This window comes from Ctenocephalides felis, unplaced genomic scaffold (genome assembly GCF_003426905.1).
Source record: "Ctenocephalides felis isolate EL2017-DRISC unplaced genomic scaffold, ASM342690v1 CF-g0.4_SCAFFOLD_01170, whole genome shotgun sequence".
In the NCBI taxonomy this organism is placed as follows: Eukaryota; Metazoa; Arthropoda; class Insecta; order Siphonaptera; family Pulicidae; genus Ctenocephalides; species Ctenocephalides felis.
In genome coordinates, this window is record NW_020537324.1 from 6,900,623 (window position 1) to 6,926,759 (window position 26,137).

At 30.0% G+C, this 26,137-nt stretch overlaps 1 protein-coding gene across 2 annotated transcripts in view; it reads left to right on the forward strand.

Moving 5' to 3' along the window:
- LOC113366119 (discoidin domain-containing receptor 2-like) overlaps positions 1–26,137 on the forward strand; it is a 329,299-nt gene that overhangs the window by 250,230 nt on the left and 52,932 nt on the right. The window contains exons 2-3 of one of the 2 annotated variants that reach the window (XM_026607672.1): positions 1,256–1,487; positions 9,079–9,230. In XM_026607672.1, the coding sequence (XP_026463457.1) occupies positions 1,256–1,487; positions 9,079–9,230 (384 nt within the window). The remainder of the gene's footprint in view (positions 1–1,255; positions 1,488–9,078; positions 9,231–26,137) is intronic. The other variant, XM_026607671.1, reaches the window with a different exon arrangement.

Below are 26,137 nucleotides of genomic sequence, written 5' to 3' on the forward strand. Positions count from 1 at the left end.
CCTTGTCGCCTTCAATTGAAGTTGATGATGTTATAAATGTATAACGATTTATATTTATCTTAAAGATAACTTTATATTAGTATATAAACTTTATCTTCGTATTTATATACATAAGATATACATTTTCTTTAATGTTTCTTCATAAAGCGTATTACGGGCTAGATGCACGTCAGGAGCGCTTCCAATAAAATGCAGGTAAAGCGATTTCTGAACCGCTTAGACAATGCCTCGTTAAAACTACTTAAACCACTGCGGGGCGTATTTAATTATATTTTGCATACACCGTAGTTTGATAAAATTTCCATAATCACGCACCGAAGAATCTCTCTCTAATTACGAATTTCTGTTCCCGGTATATAGTGAAATAACAACACAAACAGGAAACTTATCAGACATATTGTTGTAACATTTCTATTATTATAATTCATATTCATAATCTCCTTTTGCTAAGAAACTTGCGTTTCAATAACATCACTGAAGCAACTTCGAGTATCAGTTAGTACAACTTTATGCTACACACAGATGCTCACAAAAGATTCAAAATCGCGCAAACTAACTGCGGTCGCACAATAATAAAACTGTTCCAGTTTTCCCTGGTGTTTCACAATTGATTTTTACTCTTGGTTTTGTTCCTTTCAAACTTTATTTGTTGATCGCTAATAACATTAAAGTTTAAGTTATGTCTTATCTAGTTGATGCTGTTATAAATTTTCACAATGCGCGATAAACGAGCACAAATAATAAACTTGAATGATACAATTTTATTCAATACTAACTTTTATAAAAGAACTTTATAGAATTTAATTTAAAGTATGTTTCTTGAGATATTTTGTAATGGAATTCTGAAGGAGCTGATTTTGCAATTTTTATAATAAAAGTTATAATATATTGAAATATTGAAGTTTATCGTCAATTTTTATTGAAATACTTAATTAGATCGGAAAGGCGTTTCAGAAAAACGAGAACGTACATGTTTAAGTATATCAATCATGATTTACAGTCTAATAGGTTTTTATTGTATTTTAATTATTAGTATATGATATCAATATTACTCATTGATAAATTTTAGAAAATAACCGCTTCTATGATGCTCTCGAAGAAAGTTGCAAGAAGTAGTAGGTATCCCTATGAAAAAGTTCAGAATATACCTATACGTAAAAACTATTTTTGGTGATACACATTTTATAGCTGAAGCACATTCATTATTTAATTTACATTACTAAATAATATATTACAATATTTCATTTTTTTCTAGAATTCGCCAAGAAAAGAACGGTGGAGCATGGTGTCCCAAAGCACAGATCAGTGGCGAAGTCCATGAATACCTAGAGGTGGACCTGGTAAGGGACCATCTCATAACGTGGACAGAAACCCAGGGCCGATTTGGAAATGGCCAAGGCCAAGAATATGCTGAAGCATTTCTTGTCGAATATTGGAGAGCGGCCCTCGATAGATGGGTGATATATAAAGACGCCAGGGGCGATAAAGTAAGTAACTACTTTCAAATTTTCACAGACTTAGACTGTTGCTGAATATTTTGCTTTACTTATTAAAAAAATACGTTTATGTAGATTGGTTGGTTTTACTAAATCCATACATCGTATAATTTTTTTAAAAAAGTGAATGTAGCTTTACATAAACTAAAAATTTTCAGTTGATTTATGGTTTTCCCGTTTCAATTATTTCCTCTCAATATTTAATTGACAACACCAATGATTCCATTAACGTAGATAACCTTTTCATTACAAATATCATGTAATCGGTTTTGCGGCTCTAATTATTTTAACAGAACCTCTTATGGGAATTGGTTGTTTCATTTATAATAGATATTTAATTGAAACATTGCATTATACAGTTAATGTTATTCCCGATATGTGCATATTTTAATTAGTCCACATATTTATAATGCAAACGAATTGCATTGCTATGGACCGGTATTAAGCAGTCATTTCATGATATATTTATTTGCGGTTAAATATCTATAAATTAAATTCAGAAATATTCGTTCATTATAGCATATCAAAATAATATTTTCAAATTAATTATTCTACATATTTTGAGCATGGGGGAATAGTTGCATTTTATATAATTTAAATGAACAGGCATGAAATCATCACAGATAATGATTTAGAAAAATCTCAATATTTATTACAGTTTTTTTGATGCTGCATATAATGCTTTTATTAAAGCAATTCATCAATATGTTCACTTTGAAATTTTTTAAAAAACATGTTTATTTTCGAATATTGGCTTCGATTACTTAGATCATTTAGTCACATACATCATTTCATTTTTATATTTTATACATTTTTATAAATGTTAAAATTTGTTATATATGTTCTACTATTTTATATATGTTCTATACTAGCTTTTTATTTATATCTTTTTCTATCCAATAATTTGCTCTTTGCAACTGATTTGCATCTTTTCTTCTAGATCCGATTCTCTCTAAATCCGCTCTTTCTTTTCTTTTTAATTCTAATTTTATTTAAATTTATCTCAACAATTTAAACTCTATTTCATTTCAAATTAACTATTATTAAATTCTACTTATCTAATTCTCCTTTATCTAAGCAATTTCAAATCGAAAACTACAATTATATTTAATTTTAACTCAATTCTTTGTCATTGCCATTTGAGGATCGGTGGCGTGTGATTCGGGCACGATACTGACTGAGCTATTTTCTTTCAAATGACATAAGATTTTATAAGCATCACAAATATAACATACTATTCATTTTTAAATAATATTATTAAATCATGCACCAGTTTGTTGTTAACACCACAATGCTATAATATTGATAGAGATTTGTATGAATACTTAACATAAATTTTAACATTGAAAATTTTATATAAATATTTCCCCAGATCATCATTATGATTAAATACATATATATTATGATAATTAATCCAATTTGAATATTTTGGACAAATTAAATTGTTATTCACAACTCCATAACGGTTGATCGAATATGCCAAATTATTATATTGCATTATTATTATTATAATCCTAGATTCATTAATTAAATATGAAAACTAATTCTAGCAGCAAACCTATAATTCACAAATCGGTATTAGTCTCCCAATTCGATGTACCCAACACAATCACGTTTCTGTATGATTTCACATTTAATCTATATGATCCAGGGTGTATGATCAAATGCCAATTCTGCATTTAATTATTCACTAATTACCGAGTATATTAAAAAGCTGTTTTCATGTTTAAATTGATATTAAATTAAAACCTGATATGTGTACAATGTAGTATAGAATTTGCAAGCTCGGCACACAGTTCTGGCAGCTCATTAACATTTGCATATAATAATTTGTGCTCGTTTTGCATAATTGTACGGAGCGGCTCTCGCTTTTGATTTGCAGCAATGTTTAATTTTTAATGCGTTCGGATTTTATAGAGCGTGTGTGTGTACTCGACAAATATGTGTTTTTGCTGAATAACGCACAGTATTTTGCTTTATTCAACCTTTGCGAGCTAAAACGTATTTGTAGTTTTAATGGAATGAATTTTATTAACATAAACCAGTTCAAGCCTAAGATATGAACGTAATGAAGTGTTGACGATTCATTTACAACTACAAAAGATTCATAATCTTTTTTTTATTTGAACGACAAAAATCTCGTTCTATGCAACTGAGGACAACCAGAACACTACTGTTAGCCCAAAATTTTGAATTAGAATTAATAAATTAATCTGCCTATGATACTATTAATTGCCATTTATTTTCCAAAATGAAGGTCCGGACTATGTGGTGAGTAAGACATTCCAATCAAGCTTCAATAATATTTTCCGGGTTGCCAAAGATATGTGAGGTCTATAATGGTATAAATCACCGTTTGATTTGCTAATTCTGGCCATTTTTTCAACTGCATTGTTTAATTTTGTTAATTGTTTAAGGTAGACATCGTAATAATAAATATAGACAATTTAACTGGACAACCAAAGCGTTTTTCATCTTTGAGTGAAAAATCACCAGAACAAAATTTGGTATACATAATTTCATAATAATAAATTATAAATTATGTATTTGATAGCATTGAAAATATTTATAATATTTAAAAACAATAATGTAATTAAAGTCATACTTCAAATATGACATGATCGGTTTGTCATTGTAATTAACATTTAGAACTTGAACCTTTATTAGAGAAATGAAGTAATTGATGATTGATAAATTCTATAATATTCGTTCACACAGTGGATTTCACTCATGTAATTGTGTTTGAAGAACTTCATGTAATTAAAATTAACATATATTCATTGACTGCTTGTATTTTTTTTACTTTTTCGCTGGCTAAACAATCTCATTCTTTAAGCAGCTGTAATATCTGTCTTGCCTATGAATAAATTTTCCATTTTAATAATTTCAAAGATTTATAGAAACTACTATTATATAAGAATAACTATTATAAGAATAACATAGAAATTATTTCAATAAACTTACGTTTCTTACACGGAACAAATGTTTCATATGTTTTATTATTTTCATTACTGTTATTTACATGGTAAATTATTCTTCTGATTCAAGCATATTTTTTATTAAATCAAGATTTGTACTACGATGTAACCTTAAAATCTAATGACATTACGATCTTCTCGTTGTTGTATGCATACAACGAAAGATCTCTATTCACTCGACACGACGACTAATCACATTCGACCCGTATAGAAATGATTTCATCGAGAGCAATGACGAACCGTTCGGGCGTAACGCAAGTTCGCCTAAAGAAGTTTTACTTCAAAATATATTTATATAGGAAAAACTCATAAAATTCCGTTTATATCTTTTAAGACCATATAATGTCTAGCTAAAAGCAAATGTGTACTCATGCGAACTGAAACATTACAAAAACCCATAAAACCTAAGACGCGCAAAAAATGTTCGGAACGCCGTTTCGCAGAAACCGAAATATTCAAAATTCCATTTCTTTCTATTTCCATTAACACGCGTGCACTCAATATACATTTTCAAAATTGTACAAGTTTGCAGTCCATACGGATTCGCATTAAACGAAATTCGTACGAGACGGCGGAATTACTTTCAAATGAGCAAACACATTACACGAGTATACTCGGAAAAGCCGGAGGCATCTCCCGGAAAATATGTATTATTCATTATGCATTTAATTTGAATGAATCTTTCGCTTTTCTCGCGCTGCAATATCATATTTATTCGGATTATCGCAAACCCGAAATATACATGGAAAGCTGGGTAGAGGCGAGGTTAGATGTCTTGAGTAATTGTATCAAACGGTTTAATGCAAATCGCTTTTCGGTTCGTAAATTTGAATAGCTGTTTTGTTTACTTGTATTATTTGCCGTAAGTAAACAAGATTCATTGACATCTATATGACAGGCAGAAGACCCATATCTAATCGAGCGGAATGAGTTCACATTGTATCAGTGTTAAATGTAATTATATACCCAAACAAACTAATTTAATGTTTATATTTATTTTAATATGTTGCTTGTATCGTACACACAAAAATAAAGTGTTAAATAATTACTTCATCGACTTTTGATAAGTTTTCTATTATCATTTCTGGACAAAAACAATTCCTAAAATTCCTAAATCACTGCAATTCTCCGCCTTCAGTCGCTTTGTCATGGCAGATTTTCTTATTCGTTTTTCTCTCTCTGGGAAATCTTCTATACAGAGAAGCTTGAACACAAATTGAAATTATAATTGCATGTTCCATGTTCTGTTCGGCGTGTCCTTTCTGATTCCGAGTTTCACGCAGGGAAAACCACGATATCCACCCAAAGTCCTTATACTTTGTTTTAATTTTTTTCCCTTGCGGGAAAATAATATTCGAATGCGCTGTTTGGCTTTTCTGAAACTTGGGTAAATATAAATATAAAATAATTATATTATATTATTTTACAGTAGCGGATATATACTCTTAAAAATCACTGTATGACCGTTTTGATCTAAATTCTCTAGAAATTCGACCATAGATTTTATAATTTGAATTTATTCTAACATTAATAATTTTGTTTTAATATCTTGTTTCTTATATTGAGTTATATTTTTATTATTTGAACAAATAAATTATTTAATTAGTATTTATATGTATACATTTATGGATTCAAAAACTAATCATCCAATCGCTGCGAAAATTTGGAAAACTGATAGATTAGGTTAGGTTAGTTAGTTAGTTATCCGCGGACAGATTTTCGCATATTTTGATTGAAACCAAGTGGTAGAGATTAATCACTCCGACAAATTTTTAAATATTATAAATAATTATTTTATTTTGTTATAATACGTATATACAAATCCTTATAACCCTGAATTTTCACGCTCTTACAGCATGCCTTTATTTTGTAAGAATTATTATAGTAATTATATTTTTATAGTATTTTTTATGCTTTAAATTATAAATTTTCATTTGATCAATGTATATTCATATTATACATTTTCCTCCAATCTGATAACAATACATATAAGTGGTTTAAAACCAAAATCAGATATTCTGTATTCGGTTGCACGTTTTGCGGCATCCCTCATCAGATTATATTCTGTATCTGTCAGTAAGTTGTAAGGCATCAATCATTCGGAATATTTTAAACCCACGATCACCACACACAGATTAGCCCAGTGACCTAAGCAAATGGTATATAAACCCACTATCATATATAGCCAAGTTGAAGATAATGTCAAGATTCACAGCTTGGAAAACTTTCCTAGTTTAGTGCAAATCAGATTTTTTAATAAATTCAAAAAATAAAAATTTAAAAATTATAAATATTTTTATTCAAGAGTATCTATAGGTACATCAAAATTCAGAGATAAAAATAGATATATCAATAAAAAACAATATTGAGTGTGACATACAAAAATGGATTCAGGAAAATTTCACCAAGACAAAATAAATAATGAAAAGATATTTTTATACAAAATTAATTAAAATTCATATCGTTATACTTTTTCCAAATATTTCTTATTGTCATAATGTTAACAAATCCAACTCTAATTTTATTACTTCCAGCAGACCGTCTGCATGTTATTTTTTCGCTAGACTAAATTTCTTAGTCTCCAGACGTAACAAAAATAACAGAGCATCTCATATACGTTGTTATTTTTTCTTGGGACTAATTAAATTCCAGAAAAATATTTATTGTTTGCTCTACGATTTTTAAAATACATTAGAACTTGTTTTACCGAATATACGCGATTCCAGAAAAATAGATAAATGATAAAAAATATATTTATATAAACAACAAATATAATTGTGCATTTTATTTGAGAAAAAAATATTGATATAAATTTATTGATTTTTTTTCGATCAATATGTAACACAACGATAAATAGCTATAATGTTTGTATATAATACTAATTACATATATAGGGAAAAGTCCCGTAGCTCCGGTCGGCACCAAGCTCCGGACACTCTATTTAACACGTATCATTTAAGCAAGTATAAATCTTTTCATTTCAAAATACAAGTGAAAGGGGCACTGGGGGCACACAGGTACAGGATCATGCGCTGTAATAGTGGAAACAAGTTGCAATAGTGGACTATCGCATGAGAAATCAGATATTATTTTTCGTTCACAAATCTAGAATATAGCCAAAGTAAATTTCATGTTTTTAGTCACCAAAGTATAACAAAATTCACTTTTACGATATTCTAATATTACCACTAAGGGCAAAAAATTAATAACTGATTTCTGATTCCTGATACAAGAGCCTATTCGTGGCAAGTTTGCCAAACATTGGCTTATTGCTCGACCCATATAATAGGTTATCTGCAAATATCTGTGGTGTGGGAACTTCAGTGCCCATATCAAACGTTCTGACCGCAGTTGATCTGGGACTGACGGTTCGCTCGCTGATATGATCAGCGTTCGCCTAGATTTGATGAGTCCTGTGCCCATGATACGGAAACAGGACTATGTGCAAGTACAAAGACTTGCAATGATACGTTTTTGCTTTGTAGGGAATGGAAATTTTTGATTTCATCAGAAAATGATTGACATCATGAAAAAAAATGTAATTGTTTATTTTCTGGAAGCTATTCAAATGTTTAGGAAAAATCAATCTAGCTGCAATAAGAGCTTGGTTCTAATGTTTTCAAATATATTTAGCATTGTTTAGATGCTGTTATACCAAATGCCACTTCTATTTTGTTAAGAATAACTTTCGCATTCGAAAATTTCTAAATTCCATTTCGAAATACATTAGCTCCGCCATTCATCATATTTCTCTCCACAATAGCAAAGTATTGAATCTCGGAACAGATTCAAAACAGCCATCAGTCTTATCAGTACGACACATCACCGCTTTCTATTTGTACAAGAGCACTTTATAATAATAATACGAATATGTTGGAGATCAAATCTGGTTCGCATTAATTTCTCTATTGATATGGCTTGGCTGCTGCATTGACTGCGCACATATTTAAACTTCTATTGAAAACACGGCTCGTACTAATTTCAGCTATCTAACAATTCATTGTGTTTGAATCTCGCGCGTTTCCACCGCGGACGTGGACCTTTGATCTCCGGGCGGCGGCGCTGTTCCTTCCATTACTCCTTGAGAGTTTACTCAGCCGTTATTTTAGATATGACTACGGCATAGTTCGTACAACTTGGTCTCGTAGTAATTGTTCTGATTTTATCGCGTCCATTTTCGAAAACTTATTATAATTTTCATCGCATTGTCTCGTGCTAAAACTTTAAACGAATCGGATTTCGAGCTATAATAAAACTTGCGCGTTTCTCCCTAATTGTATTGTAATGATAATGCACCGAAAAGAAATATTGTAGAATATAGAGGGAAAGTTAGGAGTTATTATTATGAATTATTACAAAGAGGTTTAATCAGTTAATATAAATTATAAAGCATATTGTGTAGAAACTTATGCGCTAAAAATAATTCATTAAAATTGATATAATACTCAAAAGCCATCGAGAAACCAACGAGACCTACAATCTAAAAAACATTGTCTATCAAATGAAAACAACAGTGTCAATTTTTTTGTCCTCAATGTGAATAATCGATACTTTTTTCAGATTTTCTTACCAGAACTTTATGTAATATGTTTTATATTTTTCAGGTGTTAACGGGGAACAGTAACACATATTTGGTAGTTCGTCAAGAATTAGAATTACCTTTTGTGGCGAGCAGAGTTCGTTTTATACCTTACAGTGAACATCCACGTACTGTCTGCATGCGAGTGGAGATATATGGATGCCCCTGGGAACGTAAGTCGATTTTAATTTATACTAGTTATAACGGATTGTTCAATATAATTGATCAATTTTTTTAAAAAATATTGTTCAATATATACTAAACTAATGTCGAATACTGAAACACTTGAATTTTTCCTGGTTCTTGGTTTTGATTAGGATTCTTGTATAAAGAGATTCTTAATTTGATACTTGGTTGAATTCTCGATTAGATAATTGATAAAATTATTGATTCCTGATTTTTTACGATTATATAGTCTGCTTACTGATAACGTTTACTTTTGGTAAAAGCGATTAACTAATGTTTACCACTAACTTGTTCTTTTTGCTGATGGCAATTTTCCTCAAAACGCCGTTCTCTCAAGCAAACAAAAATTTGCGAACAAAATATTTGGTGGCAGCGGAAGTATAATACCGCTGCTACCAAAATATTTTTATTTCTAAACAAGTTATGCAGCGCCAAAAAAGTATTAGTATTTTGAAATGTTGATGAAAAGATCAGTGATATTTTACATTTAATATTAAATTTAAGTTGATAAATTTATTGTGAGACAATCCTATATTATTTTACCACGTGGTTGATTTTTTATTTCTACTGATGTATCATTTACAAAATACGAAATTGATAGATTTATTCCCTTTAAATAATTCAGATTGCTCATACCCACTGAGCATACGTAATCGCGTATACATAATGTATGTTTAGCGCTATGATTTAATGCTCTATAACGCGGGCAAGCCGTTTCCTGTGGGTGATATTACGAGTTGTACGTTTTGCCGTTTCTTGTTTTGGTGTTATATAAATTTCTTACGTCGCAGCGTTATTTAATATTTATATTACGCCAGGGGTACGGCACCCTGTGAGGCGTGCTCGTTTATATTAGTTATAAAGGAAATACGAACGCCAAAATCGGGTCAGATCGGAATGTAGTGCGGAATTTGAAGAACGAGGGAATAGATTACTCGATTTAAGAATTTGCTATAATCTAATTTTTGCTGCAACTAAAGGGTTAGCTGCCAGTCTATCCAAAATGGTACATTTATAGTTTTTAACTAATTGTTTTACACGTTAAATTAATTATATTCCCATGAACGATCTTCTCGTTGCTGGTTCTTCCCTATTACTTGTTTTTGAAGCTACTTCGCAAGTTTGTAGGTTATGCAGCAAAACTGGCCAAGTCCGCAGTTAGTTTAGTGCAGCGCACGAACTGAATGGCAATTTAACGAAGAAAGAAGCAATAGAAATCCAATCACTATCTTTTATTGTATGTTTTGTTATGTGAGCATTTTTTCTTTCTTTCGTTCGACCCACGTACGAACGTATTTTTACAGGTAAACTGATAATCGGAAACGTATTTTTGGTAGAATTGGTTTAAAAAATAAGCTAATTTGTATCATTGATAAGAAACCTATCTCGTCATACTAAACATTTAACAATTGTTTGGTAGTCAAAGTTTTTAATATTTTTCCTAAGCATTTTATTACTGGGAATATGTTTGTTTATAGATTATGGTTCCTTCTCATATTCTCATATGTAAAATAATTAGCAAGGTTTCTCAAATTTTCTTGATTTGTCTAATTTATCCCGACCATGCCTCCGCCACTGCAATGAAATTTCGATTTATAAGTTTTTTTTAAGGCACAGCAAAAAAAATTAAAACATCTCTTTTTTACATCCATCACTAAAAGTGTGCTTCAATTTTATGGCGTATTTCGTACCGGAAAATCGTTCACCGCGTTTCGAGATTTTGATGTCTTCTCTGTTAAGTGCCCGAGTCGAGTACGGAATGTTTAATGAATTTAATTTGGGTTTAGAGAATATTAAAGTTTAATTGCCAGTAATAATGTTGCGCTTCGGCGACTTGATTTAAGTTAACACTGCACCATTGCTGTTCAAATATCTCTACGATTATGTAATTCGATGATCATTATCATGAACCATGACTGTATCCAAGCAAATACATTACATTTATAGTAGAGAATATTTACAAATAAATATAAGAATAATACTATGAAATTTTCATGGTATGACTTCACGTGTCTTCACAAAAATATTTTACTTACCACCCTCCGGATAATATGAGATTTTCACATGGAATTAATCTAATCAATATAGTTCAACAGATATAACTTTTTCGCATACAATTAATAAAGTAAAGTCAATTAATTATGTTTGCAAAAATGAGTGTTTACTTATTTATAAATTTGCACAAGCTTTCTATTTCTTGCTAACAAGTTTCTTGTTAATATAAACCAAATAATTTTTAAATAACATTGCATCGTAATTTTTATAAAATTTTAAAACCCCAACCCCGTATCCCAATAATTAGTTTCCGAGTATCTAACTTCTCGTATGAGGTTAAATTTATATTTTTATGAAATTTAAGTGACACTACCGCTTTTGCTGCTATAAAACATAATGAAGTCACGTCTATAGAGCACTTTTCCAACCGGCTAGAAAAGGTAGCATTGCGCGGTATCGGCGTAATAAAATGAAGTTTTCCGCTTTTCATAAAACGTTTTAGCTACTACGCTAAAAGAATCCGACAAAGAGTCTCGCGATCCGGTTTTTATTCGATTACAAATGAAGTGTGTTAGATCATCAAGTGAAAATTCTCCGGGGCGGGTTGATTTGCATTCGGTCGGAGGGAAATGGGTCTATTGAAAGAATTGAGCCAATTGAAATATGGAACTTTGGATGGGAATTGAGTTATACAGCTACTAATTTTCAGAATTTGTGTAGTATTCATGGTTAAATACATTTAATAATTAAATATGATTCTCGCCAAATAAGTTCGTTTGAGATAAAAAATTCAAAATGAATGGTTAGTGTTAGTAGTGGCTATAATCTAAGGTAAAAGATTAGATAAACGCCTAGTAAATCCATATGATCTTTTATGCATTTTTGAAAAGGCTTCTATTCTTCATCACAATGCCAATTTTTGTTAACCAAATTCATTTTATCATGATAAGATGACCAAAAGCTCTCATCGCCGACGCCTGGTGTAGATAACACCCAACTATTATTATGTTGCCCAGTATCAACATGTCTCGCGAACAGAGAGGGAATTCCCTTCTGGATTATTCGCGCATTGTGTCCTACAAAGGGCATAGGATATGAGAGTGTGCTTACGAGAACAAACAAAATGCTTACACATGCATGTCCAATAAATGGTTCGTGACAGGGTCGCATTAAATATCAAATTGGTTGACACAGTGTAATTAGGAATAACAAAAAATTAAGGTTGATAAATTAAATGTTGAGATTTATTTAGAAAGGCTGTTATATGTCCAACCACTAGTCCCATTATAATGTACTAATTCGGAGCATTTTGTACAATATGATTTATTGATATTTCTTCAAAATTAAATTCAAACTTTTTTTGCAATAGCTAAGTCAAATTTAAGCTCATATAAATACACAGGTATATTTTTTTCAATCTTGTTGTTGAACTATTCAGAATACTTGAAACGTCGAGAAAATATAAAATTAGCACGATTTTCTTGTAAAAAGATGAACTCATCAAGCTTAAACATAATTAAAAAAATACACAGCAACACTGTATGCATATTAGTTAGTATTGATGATTGTTTCAATTACCATAACTTAGTTTCAAAACTTTACTGTCAATTTATTATTATTATCTATTAGTTGTGAATTAATCTACCACCTCATTGATCTATCCCATCCGTAGCCAATTTATTAGTATTTCGTCCCTGCATCCCTGGCGACGTTCGCATATGGTGATTGTCAAATTCAATTCGCAAACTTCATTAGTTTGATTGATTGCTGCCCTGCGGGTTTTGCTGCATTCTCGTCTATGTACGATAGAGTTTGTGTTAGTCTGCTTGCACATGCACGTAATGCAATCGTGTTTACGTATATTCCGTTTTTGTACCATAGGAATGTGTTTGTGACCACCTATGACAGTCGCTGTTATATTGGCATAGGCGGTCTTGTGTGGAATTAGTATTTGGTTATGGTATTATCAAGCGATATCGATACGGTGGAGAGATGATGGTAGTAAGGTGACTGATGAAATGAGTAATAACTGATGTGAATAGTATTGAGATAAGATTTAAAATATAAGCAAATAAGATGATCTACATGTGCTAAATTCAAACTGTTTTTTAACATTCTTAATAAATTTTCGAGTAAATTTATAACGTATTTAATTATGTATTATCATTTGTTCAAGTTTTAAAATTTATCCTATTACAAATGGATTTGTAAAGTAGATCATTATCGCATTTATCAAGTTCAGACAAGCCGCCGGTTCGTCCAAAACGTAGACAAACGTAGCTCGAGTCAGGTATGCTACGGTAAATTTTTCAATTTCTGTAGCAAGGCTCGTCTGGTGTTTTGTATGCAGTGCCGGCGCTCTCCTAACTTATCTGTCTGTCTAGCGGCGAATGTAAAGTACCCGAGACGTCTTACCCTTTAACACACGCCAAGATGTACACATACCTCTACCCAAGATTATTCGATGCGTTGTACGACCGAAATTGCTTGTTTGATTTTAACTCGTGCGGACGGACGACGTGGGAGCCACATATTCGGTAATCGATTGAATAAATATGAACTGTAGTAGATAAAAATATTTCAGTTATATAATTTACCGTCTAAATTTATTATTATTAGGACGAAGGATAAATATAAACAATTTCAATATATACTTGGAATGTTAACACATAATGTACATTGTATCTTCAGGCAAATTGCTGGATTAAATCGTACCTCAACCAAAAGTTCGAGAAATAAATATAATCAATAATCGATCAAAATTGATTATTGATCAATAACAATTATTTTAAGTATTTTCAAATATAATAAATACTGTAAATTTTACCGTTCGTATTTTATAGATCTTATATAATATAAGTGCTTGAAATTGAGCGATGATCTGTATAAATCTTTACAAGACAAAATGAACAAAACTGAATAGAAATTCATCCTACTTGGGTTACTTTGGTGGACTTTGTCTCATATTTTATATTTTTATTATGTAAACATTTTGAAACTAAAATTGCAAAAAAATTGTTTTATTCAACTATACAGCAAAACTTTGGAATTTTCAAAATTTCGAATATGTTTATCTAGCATATTTTGTAATCATATGAATCAAATGTTTTTTTTTAATAATTACATGCTCCGTTCTCTCAAAATCTGCTATTCGTTGCACTTTTTACTCTGTGTCTCCGAAACGGCTGAACACGCCTTTGCCAAAAACTAATCAACCCATCAATGGGCAACTAATGTTGTTTCAGTTATTCTGAAAATGGTCGACGAAAAATTCGAACATACATAAATTTATACTACATACACACCCATTTTCTAAGGTGTTCCAAAATGTTCAGGAAGTCTTGAAACAAAAAAAAAAGAACAAAATTCATTTTTGATCGCAAATTCTATAAATATGTAGAAAATATAAAAGTCATGTCATCTTTTCATATTTCATACCAATTCCCTTAACAAATTTTAGCATAAAATATGGGGTTGCTTTTTTGATGCATCAGTTTAAAAATCTACGTTGAAGTGTTACTCAAAGATAAACAAGATAAAAAATGATGCACAAAAAATGTTTGACGTAAAAAAATGATATTGGAATAAAATTGTTAGAAAATGTACTTCTAGTAAATGATCTCTTCTAAGTTATATATTTATGTGACATAGGTTTTAAGCACTTTCTTGTATTTTTGAGTAGGTACTCATCCGTAATTTTTATTTATATGCTTTTTATAACATATATTACCGTAATACAAATTTATTAAGACATTTTCCATTACCCTAGGTCAAGTGGCTTATATTTCATACATGTATCATGCAAAAACGCAATCGCAGGTTTTTGTTGCCGAGCATATTCGAGCGCTCAGAAACACTTAAACGGATACGATTTTAATACGCTAATTCTCGCAAAACGACAAACCCGAGGGCTATTTTATAACGCCATTAATCTTTGCGACTTAAAACAGCAAAACGTACAAACGCCATGAGCAAATATTTCTAAATTATTTAATGCAACGTTTGTATTTGCACAGTGTGTGTGCTTTGGAGCCATCACACGTTTAAACTAGAATTCAAACATAGAGCAAAAATATAATTATTTTAACATTTTTCAGACAAAGACAGTATTTAAGTTCAATATTGCTTCCTTGTACTTACATAAAAACCTGTGTCGAACAAGTGTAATTAATTATGAAGCCATGGACTTAATCCAATAAGCATGTCTTCCTCATTTACCCATCGACACAAGTTGTTTATTCATTTTTTTAATGAAATCGATGCCTGTTACATCAAGTCATATAGGTAAATATAATTCGATTCTCATTTTTCAATTTTTAACGATATACATTCCATAACATTCCTCCAGGGTAAAGGTCTTTTGATCGTATTTGAACTTTCTCTACCGTCTGGTGTATACGCGATACATTTGTTAGTATGTATGCATACGCCTTAGGTAATCTTATCAAGTTTCATATTATAATGAGGACTCCGAAGCATGTTCACAATGAATTCTGTTACAAAATTTCAACTGCAAACCTTCTAGTCTTTATTCTCTTGTGTGTTTTGCAATGTACTTTTAAAAGCCCCAACGATTCGCCCACGTATGTTTTGTTATAATTGCCTCATATGGTATAATATTGCCGTATGTGTATGTACTGCTTATTAGGTTGGGAACCAAGGGGTGAAAATCGGGTAGTAACGATTTGCATTGTTGATTTTAGCTTATTTGCTGTATGAAAGAATTGAATTGTTGAATAAAGTATTATTTTAGGGATTGTTAAACCTGGAATCTGGTAAGAATGAAATAGAATAATGAAAAGTTTGTTCACTCGAGTACACAGCTGAGTCAATGATAAACATAATTCATTGTTTAGATGACGATTGAGTATACAGTGGTATCAATTTTTTTTACTTTACTTATATGTCATACATACATTTTCAATTTGTCAAGCACCATCTACAATTTTAACTGTATCTAAATGATTGGATAAAGATTTAGTATACAGTAGTATTATTTTTTTTGCATTTTACTCAGAATCCATTCAAACATTTTCAATTTGCCAAGTACCATCTAAAACTTTAACTGTATCGTCTAGATTCCCAAAGTGGTCCACATGGACCCCCGACACGGCAGGGAAAACAAAATTTGGGGGTCCATGAAATAAAAATGGGGTCCAAAGCATATTTAGAAATGAACCAAAAAGTAAAGAAAAACATAACATATGAATGGTTAAGTATAGTAACCATGTGTGTGAAGTTTCATCAAAATTGCAACATGCATTTTTGAGAACATACCATCTGTTTAAATGTTAGTATTGAGCGCGGAGCAAGCCACCAATCAACCTCGCATATCTCAGAAACTATTTAATGTTTCAACTTTAAATTCCCGCTATATATTTAGTAAAGTGTAGTAACAATGTATGTCAAGTTTCATGAAAATCGAATTATGCATTTTTAAAAACGTACAATCTGTTTCAATACTAGTATTAAGAGCGGCGCCAGCCAGAACCTCGCATATTTCCAAAACTATTGAATGTTCCAATTTCAAATTTTTGTCAAATATTAAGTAAAGTGTAGTAACAATGTCTGTCAAGTTTCGTCAAAATCGAATTATGCGTTTTTGAAAACATACAATTTGTTTTAATACTAGTATTGAGAGCGGAGCCAGTCACCCATCAACCTCGCATATCTCAAAAACTATTGAATGTTTCAACTTTAAATTTCTGTTATATATTTAGTAAAGTATACTAACAATGTGTGTCAAGTTTTATCAAAATCCAATTATGCATTTTTGAGAACATACCATCTGAGAATGGTTGGAGAAATAGTTCAAACATGAATTCAAAGCAATATTGTGGGTCGATTTCTTATTTACGAAAACAATCGCAAACGGTCCACGGCACAAACCAGTTTGAAAACCTATGATTTAGTCTAGATGATTGGATAAAGCTTGAGAATACAGTAATATCCAATTTTTTGCTTCTTCACTTACATTTTATACATAAATTTTCAATTTGCCAAGTATCATCTGAAATTTTGACTATATCAAGACGTTTTGCGTTTGATAAGTAATATAACATTTGTAATAATGTTTATTACTATATTGGTTAAAGAAAATATTCAACCCTTATTTTATGTGGCCATCAGTACATTCAAAAATAAACAAAATTGGCCATGGAAGTACTGAAGGTCTACTGCATCATCTTCAGTTTCACTTTTCTATAAATAGATTTAGCAACAAATCAATAATTATCGGATATGACAGCTTTGAGCTGCTTTTCTCAATCTTCAATTTGGCTTGGCAATGATTAATTGGCTTTTTTGAGAAGATCTGGTTAAAGTTATGGATTTCGAATTAGAGGGTCCAGGTTTGATATTTGCCTCGGGCAGCCTGACTCGAGCAGTAATAACTTCAGTTTCCACTTGGAAATGTGGATAGAAATGTATAAGTATAAGTGGCTAACCCATTACTAAAAAATGTTACATTAATAAAAAATTCATCATCAGCATACAGAAACACAAGAATTATAAAAACTGTATCACTTGATATATATATTCAGTAAAATATTCGAGCAACGCAATGAGTGATTGTCATACAATCATAAAAGCTCCATCAAAACTTGCCACCAGATTCTCATTTTAGTATACAAAAAATGTCATTTACTACTACTGAATCCTTGTATAACATCATTAATCAGTATAATACATCAAACTAAACAGTTGGTTAGTGTACACTGGATTATTCGTATAAATCCATTACAAGAAACAAACGTTTACTATTTTGATTGTCTTCATTGTTCCGTAGTTCGAGTTGAATTGTTGAGTTTATTGGTGCGCAAAGAACAATACGTAGCATGATAAGGCAATTAGTACGTATATTAATTTCTCGTGTAATATTATTTGGTATTCAGTCTTTGCAAAAGCAACGGCCCTCTCTGCACCACGTGGGGAAAAGAGAGAGTGGAGGTAGGTAAAATTTACATGGGTGCAAATAGGGAGCTGGGGGTGATTTTGAATAAAATTGATTTAAAGTGGAAAATCACTTTAATGATGCTCGTCAAAACCCATGAAAATTTTATCAAAATCGTGGATTTTTTATTCGACAACTAATTACAAAATACAGCCTGGTAAATCTTCACCAAAAACGCTGATTAGTTTGATTTTCAACATATTTTTTTGAATTTTTGAAATCAGTACATGGTTTTTGAAGCAAACATGGATGCAAAACGAAAAACAAGACCAATGATTTGTTTATTTAGAGAAATTTCTCTCCAATCGCACAGCAATACCTTATCCTACGACTTTCTCCTGCGTTTTCAAGCGGAAAATTCTGTATTCATATTTTTTTTTACCTTTTGCTATAAATTTTCTCCCCATTCTTGTACTATTCCTGCCTCTCTCCTCTATATTACGTGTATTCAAGTTTACATATTGTTAATGTATTTGAGTTCATAATACGCAATTGCAGTCTATGCACAAAATGCATTGTTTGTCCTAGGTAATAAGTTGGAAGTCGGGCAAATCGCGAATACGTGGTGTGTTGTTTACAATTTTACGACTTTGCCTGCAAACAGTGCAAGATTATGAATTTGTTTGTTAGGTAAAACAAATTTGGACTAGAAAATAGCAACGCGTAAGCTTAATTTAAAATTATATTTCATTTCGGGAATTTTAAAATCCTGGTAATGAAGGATGTGTAACGCCATCAGATGGTTTGCAGAAACATTTTCAGAATAATATTTATAGAAATAAAATTGAGAATCACTGAGATCAAACTATACGTCAGATATCTCTTTTAAAAAATTTAGTTAAAAGTAAAATAAGGCTTATTTACAAAATTGCAAAGAGCACATAGCTATTTCACCTAAAGTTCATACTACATGTTATCAAATTTTTACATTTTGTTCGATGGGTTCTGCGTACTGCGTTGCAAGTTCAAGTAAAAATATCAATTATGGTAATGACAACGTCAAAACTGAGACCGAATAAATATTTAGATTTAATTTAGAAGCAAGTCTAAATATTTGTGTTGGCGCATAATGTAACATAGCTTTATTTATACAAGGTAATTTAATACAATCATTGTAGGTACACTTTTGGGTATGAAACTTTCTTAGTATAATAACAACACATAGTTATCTTTTTATACAGAATCATCTATAAATGGTATCTTAAATTTCTGGACTATAAAAATCATTAAAATATTGATAACCATTTAAAAAAACTCATCCCGTTCACTAATAATAATTAAATTTCAAGCTTTACATATTATTTATTTAAATTTTTTTTATTCAATTTTTTAATCTATTTTACAATCTGTTAGTTAAAATGATGAGCAGAGATTTTAAAAAATTTAAAAATATAATAAAAATATTAGTTTGATATTATTTTTACCAAAAACTATATAATTTCTCGCAAAGCATATAGTATTTATACTTCCTGATAAATGCTATATTATTTTTATGTAAGCCATGTTTCGGAATCAATCGATTTATAAAAATGCAACTATAATTTTATATTTCCAAGTTCATGTTATTCTGCAGCTCAATTGAAGTAGATTTCTATCCTTACAAGTATTATAATACGCAAACTCCGGGCAATTATATTTTTTTCGCTAATTAGCTGATTATGTCTACGAAACGAGATCGTCTCAATAGAACGCCCTTACTGAAGAAACATGAATCTAAAAATAATGAAAAAAACCAATTACGCGCTTCAATTAATTGATCATTAATTATATCGTGTCTACCAGAGAAATTATTTTTTTACAACAACGTATTAGACGGTTCGAGACTCTTAGGAGTTCAAAGACTTTGGAGGAAAATAAGGAAGATATATGGGTATATATATATATATATATATATATATGTATGTATGTATGTATAAGTAAATACTTTCAAGGCAGTAGGTACATTAAATGAAAGACAAAGATGTAAGGATTAATCTTTAAGTTTACCAAAGATTTCGACATAAGAGCATCATCAGTTTATATAGATTGGTACATTACAGGTGTCCATTTATTCAAAAACTTATTTGTTACAAATTATGTTTTTTATATAATTTTATGTATTTTGAATAAGTTTACGGTCCATTTCAAATGTCCTAATTTCTGCAAGAGCACAGCTTGAATCGCCAGAAAATATTAGGTATATTGAGAAAGGTACATTGTTTTATTCCAACAAACAAATGATACAACACCAGGAAAAAGTTGTATGTATATCGTTGTTCTCACAGACGGAGAAAAATATAAAATATGTAGCCGGGGCCCGTGTTCCATTTCCCGCGAGAAAAGTCTTTCGAGAGCACTATATCAATTTTCATTTTCAATTTTATCCGGAACGCCGGCCCCGCGTTTCGTAATGTTTTATGTTTGTTAGTGTTGTGTTACAGTTGCGTTTTGTTTCGTATTTGTTTTTTTTATCATATTTAGTTCTGTTATCTACGTGGTTTTATAGAGCGAAAAGTTGTGAATGCGAACATTGATACGTAGTAAAAATTAGTTTGCTTTCGTTTCCGCGCCGAAAAGTTTTCCGTATGCAACTGGAGAAGTTTTGTTCGTAAGTAGGTAGAGAGGAACTTGATATTTTGTAATTTACATTGTGTTTATTATGTGCAAGATATTATTTTCTATTTGAAATTCTTTATTTGAAATGTAATTTCTTTAGTATATTTAATTCTGATGCATCATTTGAACTTATTTTAATATCAAATCAGTTTTGAATTAATTTCAAATTAATTGAATGAAAATAGAAAAAAAAAATTCAAATTTTTTGATAGAATCTAGTCCCCAAAACAACAACAACAAACGGCATGTAAAATCTACATCTACTATGAAATATCAAATATTCCTGATACATTTATACTAGCCAGTTAACTGTCATCATAAATTCTCATCGGGGTTATAAAATATACACTCTATCTACGTACTAACGACGACAGTGGAAAATATCAGAGTGCCCACTACAATGTAACCTTCACAAGGGAGAAAATGATACTTTTTGTACGTTCAAATATTTGTAATAAATATTGATAGCTTTCTGTATTAAAGTTCGTGCAGAAAAATCATGAAAAATATTTGACGTAAATTATTATTAAATATATTCTAAATTTATGTCTTCTAAATATAGGAGTTCATGGCTAAAATAAAATATTTTTTTCAATTACTGGATCTGCCTTTGCCAAAAACTAATTAGCGCGTCGCCACGTGGATACGAATCGAATACTTTTTGTATGTGTATGTCTATATATGAATTATATAATATCTTTCAATTTGTGTATTTATGCGCAAACATACAGAATACGTACGTCAGTGAAGACGACGTATGTAGGAACAATACCAAGCCAGTACTTGCGCAATTAATTAAATAAATAGCAATTGTCCTAAGCAAACAATAGGAGAAATATTGTTACCGCCATTAATGAAACAAAAATACATTGTTCTCGAAATAATATTTTCAATTATATGTGCAGACATAGATATGGAAAAGTTGCACGATCCCCCGGCACAGGTATTCACATTGAAGTAAAATAACAAGCCGCCGCGCTGTCACAGGAGCGAGAAATTGAAATTATCGCGATAGTCGAGTTTCGAAAAGTACATATGATATTTTTTTATTTTTGTTTAATTATCGATATGACTAGAGAACTTTGATGAAAGAAAAATATGCGCTAGAGATGAAAACGGCGCTTGCAAGATAGAAATATTCGTATATAAATTTACGTTTTTATAAAAATATATGGGACAGAAAACGTAGGAAAAATCATTCAATAAACGATCCATTGTGATATGCAGAATATAAAAGAAATTTCACTAGTAGTTATGCATTCAATCATACAAATATAATTTTTTTCACCTGATAATTTTCGCAGAGGTATCATTTATTTTGTTAATGCTGTTTTTATCAATAATATTGAAAAAGGATTCGGCAAATCGTCCTTGGCATTATAAAAGTTATTTTTCACTAGGTAACGCCCTCGAAGAAATTAATAAAACACACATGATATCTATAAATAATACGTCTTTGAATTAAACTTTGCAAAATAAAAATAATTTATGTATATTACTGTATATAAATTTAATCAACGTCCTGATCACCTCCGATATAAATTAATATAACAGAACCCACCTTTATGAATATTATTATTACATAAACTCCGTAGCTTTATTGTGCACGTGTATTTCATATTCGACGTAGAATTGCAATTATAATTCAGGACAATAGTTATTAGCAACAACGCTGAAAATTACTAGTAATTAATTTTATAATCTCGGTTTTATAATGAATTGCTTTCTATGTAAAACAATATGACATGGATTCCGTTTAGAATGAATTATTATATTGTTCTGGCATTGCTGCTGAGTTTCAATTTATATAGAGAGTTAAATTAACATGTTCGGAAAATTATTAATGTTTAAACTGTGTTTCTGTATTTTAGCGGAAGTTGGGAATAATGATATTTTTGTACTGTATGAGCGTATTTTTGTACTAAAATTGTATTGGTACGACTAATTGTAAAAAATGCCATGGAAATTATAATATTTTTGAGCTAAATTAAGTGCTACATTTTTTTACTTATTCTTTATTTTTATTAAAATTGTAATGAAATCGATAACTAAGGACTCTGTACATTAAACAACTTTTTAGATCAATATCGTTTTTTTAATAAAATTTGAAACATGATTGTGAAAATTACATTACCAAATTAATACCAATATCTCGTTACACTATTCTAATATTTTTATGATCTCGAGCCTATTATTCTCTTATAAAATTATTAATATTTTCATATAAATGATAGTAAAATTATTAAGAAATTTTTAAAGATGCACTGCAACAAAATAGTATATGCAAGACTAACCTTATTCCTCGTAATAGTAATAAATCAAAAATAAAAATATTCTCTGGATGTCACTATATTAGAGAAGAACTTTTTTGGAAATATTCAAATGTGGTTTCATACCAGAACTTCTAAATATATAGTTCTGGAAAACTAGATACAAATATTGTACATAGATTCCGCACATATATTTTATTAACAATTTTGAAATGATTTTGATTGCAACAAATAGTTTGATTAAATTTTTGTGAAGATAATAGACTCAAATATTATTCATTCTATCAGATGAATTATGATTTTGTATTATAAAGAATATTAGAATCAACCCAATGTAATATTTTGATTTTATATAATTTATTCTTTTCTTCTAATTTTCCCCATAAAGTATAGAAGTTTCAGTTTAAAAATTAATCATATCCAAAGTTTATGGTTTCTAATAGATTTTTAGTAACTTTGACAACTAAAAATACAATAAACTGATACATATTAAATTGGGTTTGGAGTGTTTTAATCAAATTCATCAATCTTATTCATAACAACTATTAACATAATTTATCAAAAAACATATATATTTTTTTTAATTTAGAAAGTGTTAGTTTATGCTTTATTTCCTGCGTATAAATAATATAATTCTAGCATTTCTTTAGGCAGAAAATACCGATCATATAATTACCTACTGGAATTTTAATTTTTTTAATATCCTAATAAGCGATTAAATTTATTAGATATTTTATTATATTAGCACATTATACTTTTAGGAATAAACTAAAAGGGGTGTGAAACTTGTTGCTTAGTTATCGCTTTACAAATGAGCTTATTTAGTGTATAATATTGTTAATAAAATCAAACATAAGAAGAAAAATTTTACGTGATAAATAAGATTTGTTTTCGGATAAATTTCTCGAAATAAAATTGCGAATCAGTGATACAACCCATTCAGAATTCATTTCTTTCGGCTGCAACAGTCTGAGAAAATGGTTTCCTCCATGTCTGTATTACCCGAGCGCATTTTAAAATAATACAATAATTTATGTCGGTGCACTCTATAATGGATAGGTGTTTTCTCAGCAGAGTGCTGGCTATGTGAATAATTTTAGATTTATAATCTTGTAGCAACCACGCTGAAAATTTTATTTTAACTATGTAATATAAAAATAGCGAGCGCAAACTTTGTTGTGGGTGTTGGAATTTTTATGGCACATATTCGTCACCGCCTGCAACTTATTTATTAATAAATCTACTTCTTCATAGCAGAAAGAATTATATATACCTTATATATATATATATATATATATATATATATATATATATATATATATATGAACCTAGTGTTAGTAGAACGCGATCTAATGGTTGACCATTTTCGAACTGCTGCAATACCCCCGGAAGGCAATTTCCACTAACTATCATTTAGATCTATAATCTCAAGTAAAAATCATATCACTACTGCTTGATATCGAGCAGACCAAGGTAGATATCAAACCCAGTATCAGTGATTACTAGACAACATTCTCACCATGGTCAGATGTGAATGCTATATTTTGTAGCAGAACTTGTCATGCTATATGAGGTTATTGAGTGATATAGATGATTATAATGTAATAAAATATTACGTAATAAAAATCCAGTCGGTAAATTGTACATAAATATAAAACATATTTTCTGATACTCTTAACAAATTGGTCCTTAAACAAACAAATAGCGGTACCTCTGACCAAGTGCAACCCATTTTTATTTATATATAAGAACCATCGAACCTTTTAGAAATGGCCATAATTTATCAACCTGTGACTAATGGCCTATAGTCGGGGTGTTGCACGATGGCATTTTTCAAATTCAATTTCTTTTCTCCGATGACCTAAGTCTGGGAACAAGGGAAAGGGATTGTTGTAGACCTTCGATGACTTTACAGAAGACACGCGTCATCAGGCAACTCCAATGGGAGTAAAATATCAAAGCAGAATGTTTTTGGCCTGAAATTTATGAGAGAAGATTAAAATATCTGAACTAGAAATTTAATCATTTGTCAAATGATAATAATAAATTATGATATATTTGACATATTATAAAAAATAAGTTTTGTACGTTTTTTAGCAGAAATCTGCCTAAATTTTAATCCTAGAGTAATGTTACTAACGTTCAATTAAAATTATAGAAAATTATTTATAATAAGTAATACCTCTCTGAATACCTTTAAGTAGGCTGTTTATGAGTTCTAAATAGTCGCTGCTATCAAAACTTTAGTTCTTTTAATTTTTTTTATAATAATGCTTAATTACAACATATTATAAATTTATTGAACTACAGAATAAATATTTACTACAATGTATACCAACAAAATTAGATAACAAAAAAAAGTGATAGGTCTTTAAATATTTTACATTTTGCGTTGAAAAAATGAATAAAGTTAACTGGTTATATAATTTTGTACTCTATCAAATACATAGATCTAAATATTCAATACAAAGAACATTTTTACTACTGTGTTTTAAAAGAATTAACAGCAGAGCAAAAGTATCTCTACATTTTTCAATTAGGTTAAAAGCTGTACTTAAATTTTGTGTTGCCATTAGACTTTCGTAAAAGCAGAAACCACAAGGGTTTATTCAATAGTAAATAGATTTTGATACGGTACATTAGTTATAGTGATGTCTGTTAAATAAATTGAAATAAAAAAATCCTCTCTCGTAGTAGAAATAATTGATTGTCTCTCAAAAATGGCTGTTAAGTAAAATATAGGCCATAGGTTAACATAAAAATCGTTATTGCTAGAAGCTTTATCTTGTATAACTATATGTTTCAATTCATATAAATTAGTTTTCATATAAATATTTGAATTTTATTAATAGTGTTAATTCTTACACAAAATAAATTTTCAATTAGTATTTGTTATTGGATTTTTATTCAGGTGTCTAAAACCCAATACAACAGAAATTTTATTGTTCATTTAAAGCAATTTATCATACAATAAAACTAATATCAGTACAATTGTTCAGCATTTTTGAAATCATGAGACGTGAGTTCTCAAATTAATGACACCACAAAGCTGTATACATTAAAATTACACCAGTCATCAAAATGTA